We start from the raw sequence: 11,888 nt of genomic DNA on the forward strand, positions 1-11,888 counted from the left end.
GTAGTAAACTTTAACACTAGGGAAGGGGGCTTATTTGAGGATAAATTGGGTAGTAAACTTTAACACTAGGGGAGGGGGCTTATTTGAGGATAAATTGGGTAGTAAACTTCAACACTAGGGGAGGGCTTATTTGAGGATAAATTGGGTAGTAAACTTCAACACTAGGGGAGGGGGCTTATTTTAGGATAAATTGGGTAGTAAACTTTAACACTAGGGGAGGGGGCTTATTTGAGAATGAATACAGAAGTAAATAATGCATACATAATATAACTTTTTACACCCCTTCTCTACATCTGAATTTTCTCAATATTCTGGAATTCTGCTTCACATAATACTCTTTGTAATTTCAACAAACATTAATACATGTTCCTGTTTAGTCTTTTCTTCTGCCTATGATAAATGTAGAAATGAATACCCGGTATTTCAAAATTATTGAAATTCATTATGATCATGACTGATGATTGATGCTTGATATTCCACTTCTGATTATAATACTTTGATTAACCACGGGAATGTTATACTCAATCAAGTTCATCATCTTCCATTTTTGTCTCCTTTCCATTAACCTCCGACAATTGACCTTCCTTTGATTCCGTCATACTCTCCTCTGTGGAGTTATCCCCCTTTGCTTCAGATTCCATTTTTGGCTGTGAGGACTCTGTTATGGCTGTCTCACTTAAGTTTATATCACTCTGAAAAATATACATATATTTGTGGACCACTTAAGTTTATATCACTCTGAAAAATAAACATATAATTGTGGACCACTTAAGTTTATATCACTCTGAAAAATAAACATATATTTGTGGACCACTTAAGTTTATATCACTCTGAAAAATAAACATATAATTGTGGACCACTTAAGTTTATATCACTCTGAAAAATAAACATATATTTGTGGACCACTTAAGTTTATATCACTCTGAAAAATAAACATATAATTGTGGACCACTGAAGTTTATATCACTCTGAAAAATAAACATATATTTGTGGACCACTTTTAAATTCACTATAACACCTTGTAACAGGTACATTCAACCCACAGATTTGGATGATCATCACAAATCTAGGTACATACAAGATCAATCATTTAATGACTACTCCAGTAAAATATCTACCCTACAGGAGGACTCCAGGTTTATCAGATATGGCCATTAAAAGAAGAGATTTAATTAAAACACTAAATATAAACAGTGTACATAATCAGACACATTTCTCCTGCACCTACCATGCATAGATTTTTTTTTTTTTTATTTCTGGTGTCCTCCCATGGGATATACATTTTAACTCAGAATTCATAAATTAGCACGTAAAACAACAAATGAATCTATAGAGATGTGTTACACTGCCCCCTATACTTAGAAGATATCACACTCTTATTCAATTTATCTTGTCAGCGGCCATAGACAATGTCATATTTTTGACCTCATATCGGACTGAACTTACATTTCCTTCTTCATCAGAGTTGTCCTCCCTGCTACTGCTGTTGCTATTGAGCATGCCCAAGGCATCTGTCATGTTTCCACCATCGCCACTAGATGTCACTAGTGAGGACTTGGCGGGTGTCGTGGTTACAGACATTTCTCCTGACGATGACAGTTGCCATGACGGTAAAAGTGGTGTGCTGGAGGGTGTGGGGGGAAACTGTCGTCTGTAAAAGCACAAAAACAAGATCAGTATTTCTTTCAGACTCAAAGTTTGGTAGAAGTTACCAGAGAACCGCACTCTGAATATTCCTGGCAAGTCCAAGAAAGATTCATCTTCTGACATGTGTTTTCTATTCAGCCTCTGGCTTATTCAATTTGTCACACAAACAAGTAGACCACAAATTCACCAGGATTATAATAATGCATTCCTTATTTAAAAACAAAAATCTAAACAAAAATCTTTTAAGAAAAAATTATGGTAATACAACTAAAAATGTTTTCCATCTCCCTGCTAAATGCTGTTTATATAAGTTTTTACCCTAAGAACACATACAGGTATCATTGACCTATAGACTGTGTACACTTGATCTTTTACCTGTTCAACAGAAGTCCTTTAATGCTGGATAGTTCAGATTTCACATCATGCATTGCTTGTGAATCTTGAGAGCTCTGCAAAATTTCTGTTGACTAGAATAAAAGTGAAAACAATTATGTAGAAGACATTAAGATAAATTTATTCCATATATTTTTATTGAGTTTGATATTGTGTGACAATGATCATTTAGCATACATGTCATGTGACAATGATCATTTAGCATACATGTCATGTGACAAGGATCATTTAGCATACATGTCATGTGACAAGGATCATTTAGCATACATGTCATGTGACAATGATCATTTAACATACATGTCATGTGACAATGATCTCAATTGTTTAGTGTGTATGTCATGTGACAATGATTTAACTCGTTAAACATGTATGTCATGTGACAATGATCTCACCCCTTAAGAATTATGTCATGTGACAATGATCTCACCCCTTAAGAATTATGTCATGTGACAATGATCTCACCCGTTTAGCATGTACATCGTGTGAGAGTTGTTGAACCTTCTCCTGTTCCTTGGCTACCTGCTCCTGGAAGCTGGTCAGTGTCTCCTGGACAGCGGTCAGTCTCTCCACAACACTGCTCTGTAATTTCTCCAAGATCGTCAGTCTCTCCTCTGTTCTTGGTTGTCCTAGTAACCATGGTTTTAATACCTCCTAAGAGAAAATTAATAAAATGAAATTTGGAGTGCAGCAATCTGTTCCCTTATTCTTCCAATCTGCAAAGTGACATATACATCAATACGTACTGCCCTCATCCCCACATGCAAATCATCATACTTGTCTCTGGTTATAAATACTTTGAAGTATTGACAATGAGCCAAAGCAGATCCTTGCTTGATTAAACTTGCTGTATATCAATATCATTAACCTAATTGTCACCAACACCACATGCTGTATAATCTTCGTTTAATTAATTTTAAGTTTGAAATATGATTTTGTTATTATTGCTACAATCCTTTGTTTCTGGACAAACAGATTTTGCAATGAACTTGGAGAATATGAAATTTCTGATAAATGTGTCATACTGAATATCAGACTTCCTGATACTGTTAATGTAATATTAGTGCAATGGTCAGATTGACATGCATGTACCAACAATACTTCTTGCCATAAACAGTATACAGCAACTGTGTAGAGATTACAGAGTAATCATAAATCCAATTTAATTAGCACCATGTTTTCAGTGCAAAAAAATCTATAATAAGATTACCACCACAATATGTTACAGTAACAGGTGGTATTATTGAAAAGTCAAGTTTAGAAGGATATTACTATAGTATACAACTGGCAATAAGCCCCCCACCCCACCCCATCCCAAGGAGAAAATATAGGGATTTATAGGTGGAGGGGTCTCATTACCAAGCAACCCCTTCAGCCCTTGTTCCAAAACAAGTTTCACACCAACATATTTAACAAATGAAAAAGAGGTAACAGGTTAGGGCTTATTGCTGAAAATCAATGTAATAATAATCTAAGCTGACTACAAAATGAAGGTAAGGTTTCTTTTTGTACCATATTAAATGCCTAATTGTTAGAACAGGTAATTTAACCATTTCACTTTCCACGAGAGCATATTACGGAAATGCACCAACATAACAGTGCACTACTAGTCAATACCCCTGATAGCTTACCTTATAGAATTTGTAGGCAGCATATGTCATACCACTGGCTAACGCTATCACAGAAAGGATGTCTCTCACTTTTTGCCATCTTGTATAGACAAGTACTGTAAAAGTCAAAATTGGACAATAATAAATCATAGTCATATAATCACATACACCGTAGTATAGAAAAGAATGTTCAAAACAGCCAGTTGACCCTGACCCTTCATCAGTATCTAGGTAGACCAACAGGTAAAGCATAGATTTACAATTGACCTACATACATGTATGATTTCAAATTGCTCTTTATTGGTTCTATGCCAGAATGATCTTCTCTCTACTTTCCCCCTTTTTCTTCTTTTCCTTTATAATAATCTGATAACAAGAACAATTGGAACCTATATGTGAAGTTTAAGAAACATCCAAGATGGCTGACGATCAGCCATTTTATTTTTTCTGATTATAAATCTAAATTGAATAGGCATAACGATGGACCAAGGGAAACCTACACATGATGCTTGAGGAATATTCCTCCAGTACTTTTCAAGAAATAATGATGTTAAACTTCAATTCTCAAAATCCAAGATGGCCTTCTGTCAGCCATTTTTGTTTTTCTTATCAAAATCTAAATTGAATTAGCACTAGGGACCAAGGGGGATGGGGGAACATACACATGAAGTTTGAGAAATATCTCTCCTGCAATTTTCATGAAATAGCAATAACAACAGACAGATGGACCACGGTCACAGGGTGATTTGAATAGCCCACCATCTGATTATGAATGGCTAATAATCAAAATAGGTAAATATATTTTATAAACTTAAACAATTATGTTTTATACCTTTACAATTTAACACAAATACTTGTTTACATTTTGTCTTTTTTTCATTTTATGAAATAAGATTGATATTATTGTATAGTGCAAAAATAATTAGTAACAATTTTTTAAGAACGTCAATCTTCACTATTGAAATTTTGTGAATGTAATATCACAGCCAGTTACTTTATAACATGTCAATGCTGTAGTACCTCCAAACATTGCACTCACTAATCTATGTAAGACATACAACATACCTGGATGTGGTGGTGGAGCACCATTGTTTGAGTACGGAGCCATCTGTCCTGAGGACTGCGGAGGAAACACTTGAGTGATCTTGTCATCTTGTCCTACTCCTGCTCTTTGAACTGCTAGGTCAATCTCTTCTTTAGTTAAACCTGCATCATCATCATCATCATCTCATCATCATCATCATCGCCATCATCATCATCTTATCATCATCATCATCATCATCTTATCATCATCATCATCATCATCATCATCATCATCATCATATAAACTATCATCATCATCATCATCATCATCATATAAACTATCATCATCATCATCATCATCATCATCATCTTATCATCATCATCATCATTATCATATAAACTATGTACCAGTATTACAGAAAGTCATTTCTGAAACAAGAATTCTTGATCCCCATCACATTCCTTGCAGGACTTCCAGCTGACCCTTGATTTTTAATCATTTCAGCCAAATCACCATTTCTCAGAAATAAATTGATATGTCTCTTCATTCCCAAGAGTCAAACCTCATTTCAGGGTGTCAAAAACATACTCACAATGGCCAACTGGAAGCACTGCATTGTCATTACATATATAGAGCCTCATGTCATGTGTTACGCAGTATATATATATTATTGTGGTTTTGTATGTGTGGTACACATGAATACCATTTTTAAAGAATGTCACAGTCCATACTAGAATTGTAAATTACTTCCAATGATGACAGAAGTGAAAGATGTTATATCATAACACATGTATTTGATCTGTTTTAACCAATAAACTGTGCAGAAGAAAAGAAATTTAACAAATTGTTCAACAGTTTACAGTTGTTTCATGCCTTATAAGTCAACAGTAAAATTTTATTTCACCAAGGTGTAACTTAGGACCAACTCTGTTTCCCCCGAATCTATGCAGCAGTTTTGGTCAGCAGTTTTGACATGATGCAATTTTCTGGCATTTTGAGGTACAGTGGAAAATACTGAATTTTACAACATTAACAAAGAGAGTCAATTTACAATACTAGACGTTCAATTATATCATCAGCTACCAGGAAACTGTGACAGGTGAAAAGTAATACAGAATCAATTATATTGTCATGACAACATATCATACCTTTTCTTTGTAAAAATGCTTTCTTCTGAGATAGCGGGCTTTGCTTGACTTTTGGATTTTGTAAAAATTTTACAGCTGTTGTGATCTGCATGAATAAAACGAAAAATTATCAATCTTAATTATAAAGAACTGATTTTTATGGAGAAAATTCAATTGTCTGTCAAATTATACATTGTAGTATCTTTTCCAAAATTGTAACTGTCTGAAATGTATTTACTCAGCAGAGATGAGCAATGACAGCTAGTACACAATTAAAATTATGTATATTTTTGTGTTAGTTTCAACCTCACTGGGGCCCATTATATACCAAAACTTGTGTGTGTTTGTTGAATTTGTCACCTGTAAACAACCTGGGTCATTTTAAGGCAAAGTCTCCTTGTAGTAGATGGTGGCTACCTTATAAACAATGCCCATTGTATGCCATCCAGAGCAATAAGGGTAAAGTGTCTTGCTGAAGGATACAACCATATCAGCACAGACCAGCCCTTTTCTCAGCCTCCTGAGAAATACAAACCACTACGGGTAAGGAGCTTTGAACCACACACCTCGGATCATCACCTGAGGTTATGTAGGTGATGCTCTAATCGACTGAGCTTTTGTAGCTCATTTCACATGCATGCTGGTAGGACGTTTCTCTCAGCCCATTTTATGATACCATCCAAACCAGAATTGGCCAGTTATGTTCATTTGTGCAAGTCTTAAATAGTCAGGGCCTTTTTCTTTAACTGGTTTGGGATGGGGCCTTTCTGTTGCATTTTGGGAAGAAAATTAGTAAAAAAAGATTGGGAAGGAAATTTTATGGGGTATTATAAACCTATAGCATTTGGAAATTTGGCTAAATTATGAAATAATTCCAATTTGGAATGGGGCCCATTATTGGCCCAAATAGCCTCAAGAAACAATCATGTGTTGTGGAACCATTCTAGGTGAAGTCTTTTAGACATTCTGGTTATACTAAGAGATGAAATGTGACATGCTTTAGGCATTCTGGCTATACTAAGAGATGCAATTACACCATTATAAGAGTAACTTATCTTTTCTTCATTTTCAAACCAAAAGTAATTAACAATAGATTTTAAAGAACATAATCTTAAATAATGAACCGATTCCCAGCAGTAGTGTCTGATTTGATTGATAACGAGTAAACATGTGAAAAGTATACCAATATTCAATTATAAACTTACAAGTTCTTCTCGGGGTCCCTCAGCAGGGGCCAATACATCTTTGGTCACTTCAACCTGAGAAGGAAAGCACAAATTAAATCATCTAATAGAGAATTTTAATTTCTAAATAATGTCCAATCCAAAATTGTTCTCAGATGGCCAAACTAGGCTCCAAAATATACATGTCCACATTACAATTATTTAAAACTTTGAAGTCTGAACACAGGTGAAAGGAACCATGAACTGCACAGTACCAAGGCTTTCATATAGTGAAAACTCTGATATTTTTTAAACAGCGGAGCCTTTACGAGAGTAGTTGACCAATCACAAAAACAGACCACTGACTCAAAGTCTAACTGCAATCTTTGCGGAAAATAGTATTGGAAAAACTAATTGACAAATGCACAACCGGTAAATATCCATGCATGGAATGTAATCATTACTCCTACCTATCAAATTAGTTTGCTTAAAGACCAATTTCGACTGATGGATAGACATTTCATATCTGAAGTATACTAAAGGGTATACCTCAAGGGTCTATAATAGGGCCTTTAATGTTTCTAATGTACATTAATGATTTACTACTTTACTTAAATAATTGTAATGTGGACATGTATGCTGATGATACCACCGCACATGTCAAGGGAGATAATTTCTTGGAAATACAGACATCGCTGCAAGATAGCTTGGAACAAGTACACGAATGGTGTTGTAATAATAATATGCTTAACAAAACTACCTGTATGCTACTTTGGCGAAAAACAAGATTGAATAAAGAAAACGCTCTTCAGATAAACATTGACAACATAAACATTGAAAATACCACATCACAGAAAGTTCTTGGATTACTTTTGGATGATACAATTAGTTGGAGTGAACAGTTGAAAAAAGTAACAAGCAAATTAGCATCTACTATATCTTTATTACGAAAACTCTCAAAATATCTCCCAAAAGAAGCCAGAATTATATTCTATAATGCATATATTGTTCCATTACTTGACTATGCTATAACTGTTTGGGGGAATGGCTTAAATCAGGGACAAATTAAACAAATTGAAAAGTTGCAAAAACAGGCTAGTAGATTAATACTAAATAAACCCTTTATGACACCATCTCTAACTCTATTTAAGGAAAGTGAAATATTACCATTTCAAGAGAGGATCCATTATCATACTGGTATAATGGTCTATAAAGCATTACATGATAAAACACCACTATACATAAAAAATCGTTTCAACACTTGTAAAGAAAACTACTCATATACCCTACGCTCTGTAAGTAATAATAACCTTACACTCCCAAGGCCTAACTCAGAAATGTTTAAAAAGTCTTTTCCTTATTCTGGTGTAATTTTATGGAATTCGCTTCCAGAAAATATTAAAAAATCTCCGTCAATAAATTGCTTGAAAACTTCTCTGAAGACATATTTATTCAATACATATACATTGTATAAATAACAAATAAATGAACTTTCTTAATTTATTGCATATATGCCATCTATTGATCACCTGTCATTCAAATTGTTCTTACAATGTGTAAATATATAATTATTGTTATTTCATGTACAGTATATTAGTTTAAATGTGTGTGATATATACATTTTATGTATGTTATATAATATCCATGTAATGTATATATATATTTTACTTTATTCTGTAAGTTAAATGTAAGATGAGTTGTTTTTTTAGAGGGCCATATGTTAGATTAGCTTCACTGCTAAATGTGTCACCCTCTTTAAATAAAGTTATTATTATTATCATTATTATTATAAGTCTGGACAAGACCAGACAATAATCCCGATACACATTCGAGATATACATAGTCAGTACAAAGGACATGTGTGCTAAATGGTGGATTGTCCATGGTTACGATTGCAAGCATTACATATGATAAATAAAAAGCAAATATTACTGAATTGTCATCATTAAAAACTAAAGGCAAATGACACAGTTAACGCAATATTTCCTCATTTTTTTTGTCAGAAACCGAACCCCAGTCCTGTAATATTGTGTACAGCTGTGAGTGTTGTGGACTTTGAACTACCTGTATTTGAAGTTATAATAACCCCATTCGAGTTGGATATTTATTGAACGATTTTTATCTGATAGAACTACAACTAGCGTGTATGAGAGTCGGTGACAATGCGTTTTAAAACCATAAGAGACACAAAACGCAATACAAGTATCGATGTTGACAAACCTTTCCATCATCGTCCGCCATATTGGATAAAGTGTGTAAATCGCAAGTCGGAATACGGACTGGCGAAAATACGGAACAGATGAAAGTATAATATCCAGGCTTATCTCGTTCACATAGGCTCGGTTTCGGGATTTTAAGTAACATATGACATCAGTTAACAACCACGATAATCTAAATTAAATATTCATATATATTCTGAAACCTTATTTTATACATTGATAGCCCCCATTTTTACTAGCAAAAGGCCTAGAGGGCTTGCATCACTCACCTGCATTTTTCTGATCAACTGAAATCCATTCAGGCGTTCCGCCAGGACTAGTTGGGATTTAAATTATTTACCTCAATTTTCCCTACTGAGCCCAGGGGGTCCATACTACATTATACAACGTTAACTGTTAGATCTCGTTGCTTAATTATGCTCCAGGCCCTTTCATCAAAACAAATTTCATCAAAATATTTCACTTTCAGGGCGAAATATGATTTTTTTCGATGTCATCGATCCCACCCATTTGTCACATCATGAATCTGAAGCTAACCGTTTCAGTATTTCGGTACAGCATGTTTACACCTACATGTATGCTTCGTTGGACCAATTGACTTGAAACAGATTGACAGATTATGCAAGTTATGCGCTCTAGTCATGCTATTTCGCACATACGAAATTCACTTCCAAGATTCTGTAAGTATAGTAATTTGATTGGTTAATCCAAAAGGTCACCCTGACGTGACCCCTTATGCGATGTCGTTAGATGTTCATGTAACGTAGTGAGAATGACCATCTAGATTTTAATTAGATTGGATTTAAAGAAAATTATGACCGACGCCAGACGACGGACGCTGCACCATTGCATAAGCTCACCGGCCCTTCAGGCCAGGCGAGTTAAAATTAGCCTGGAATACCTATAAATACAGGCTATCTTTATTATATAAGTCTAGACATGTCCCTGTGTTCAGACCGTGTCGTAATAAAAAAATCAATTGATAATTCAGAATCAAACTGCTTTGCAGGTGTTAATAGTCGATATAGATGACAGAGCTTTGCAGGAAAGGAAAATATTATATACTATGATGAACGCAATGATGCAAAGCTGTGGCATTTAAATATATATACAATATAAATCAGTAAAATGTTTATGTTGGTATTTACTTGATTTTTGGAAACCTTTGGAAACAATCTGTGAGTAAATAATTCATTACCAAATGAATAATTCAATTTACGTCACACCCCCACCAACACCACCGCCGCCGCTGCCGCCGCCGCCGCCATCATCATCATCATCACAGACTATTTTGCACTTTTTTCTAAACACGTAATCGGAATTGAGGTTTTCCTCATCCGATGCCAGTACCAATCTTCTTTGTATCATGTGCTGTGTCTAGCTGAAGCTCCTTTGTAACTTGACAAATGTTCTTTTCATTCGGATCTATCAGAGTTGCTTCCCTTCGTTCGACTTGGTCAGTACGCAGGGGACGGTAATGCAATAACTTGACGGCTGATGGGGCCGAAATTGAGTTTATTTGGCTTCCGACAAAGATTCCATTGGTAAAAAAAATGCGTCTTTTCACTCTGCGATAAAATACCCATTAAAAATATATATATATAAAAAAAAACGCCTTTTTCGTTTTGTCTCGAAAAGCGAAAAAAATGGCCAACTTAATCTAGTACATAATTTTCTTGAACAGAGCATTGCATAGAAGACACACAGAATACCAGCGTGTTTCAAAGCGAGTTGAGATTTTGATAAAGTAGAGAAAAAACGAATAAAATTGTACCATACCATACATGTTTAGTCCTTCTATCGTCAGTGATGTTAGAGACATCATACAGCTGTTTATCCTTCTAGGACTTGTTAGTGATGTTAGAGACATCATACAGCTGTTTGTCCTTCTAGGACTCGTTAGTGATGTTAGGGACATCACACAGCTGGTTTGTTCTTCTAGGACTTGTTAGTGATGTTAGAGATATCATACAGCTGTTTTGTCCTTCTAGGACTCGTCAGTGATGTTAGAGACACCCTACAGCTGTTTTGTCCTTCTAGGACTCGTCAGTGATGTTAGAGACACCATACAGCTGTTTTGTCCACATATATAGGACTCGTCAGTGATGTTAGAGACACCATACAGCTGTTTTGTCCTTCTAGGACTCGTTAGTGATGTAAGAGACACCATGCAGCTGTTTTGTCCTTCTAGGACTCGTCAGTGATGTTAGAGACACCATACAGCTGTTTTGTCCATCTAGGACTCGTCAGTGATGTTAGAGACACCATACAGCTGTTTTGTCCTTCTATGACTCGTCAGAAATGTTAGAGACACCATACAGCTGTTTTGTCCTTCTAGGGCTCGTCAGTAATGTTAGAGACACCATACAGCTGTTTTGTCCTTCTATACTCATTAGTGATGTTAGATACACCATACAGCTGTTTTGTCCTTCTAGGACTCGTCAGTGATGTTAGAGACACCATACAACTGTTTTGTCCTTCTAGATTCATTAGTGGTGTTAGAGACACCATACAGCTGTTTTGTCCTTCTAGGACTCGTTAGTGATGTTAGAGACACCATACAGCTGTTTTGTCCTTCTAGGACTCGTTAGTGATGTTAGAGACACCATACAGCTGTTTTGTCCTATACTCATTAGTGATGTTAGAGACACCATACAGCTGTTTTGTCCTTCTAGGACTCGTCAGTGAAGTTAGAGACACCATACAGC

The 11,888-nt window shown here is 35.3% G+C and overlaps 1 protein-coding gene across 2 annotated transcripts; it reads right to left on the minus strand.

Annotated features, from left to right (window-relative positions):
• Positions 1–9,215, minus strand: LOC117345023 (peroxisomal membrane protein PEX14-like). 2 transcript variants are annotated; one of them, XM_033907949.1, is made up of 9 exons: positions 9,182–9,215; positions 7,004–7,057; positions 5,820–5,904; positions 4,713–4,853; positions 3,669–3,763; positions 2,503–2,691; positions 2,023–2,114; positions 1,447–1,651; positions 1–692 (listed from the first exon to the last, which is right to left on the minus strand). In XM_033907949.1, exons 1-9 carry the CDS (start codon positions 9,200–9,202, stop codon positions 522–524), a joined length of 1,053 nt encoding a protein of 350 aa, XP_033763840.1. In that variant the 5' UTR covers positions 9,203–9,215; the 3' UTR covers positions 1–521. The 2 variants fall into 2 exon arrangements, with proteins under 2 accessions (XP_033763840.1, XP_033763841.1); XM_033907950.1 differs by lacking the exon at positions 1–692 and adding an exon at positions 857–922.
• Positions 9,216–11,888: the final 2,673 nt, after the last annotated feature.

This window comes from Pecten maximus, chromosome 16 (genome assembly GCF_902652985.1).
Source record: "Pecten maximus chromosome 16, xPecMax1.1, whole genome shotgun sequence".
Taxonomy (NCBI): domain Eukaryota; kingdom Metazoa; phylum Mollusca; class Bivalvia; order Pectinida; family Pectinidae; genus Pecten; species Pecten maximus.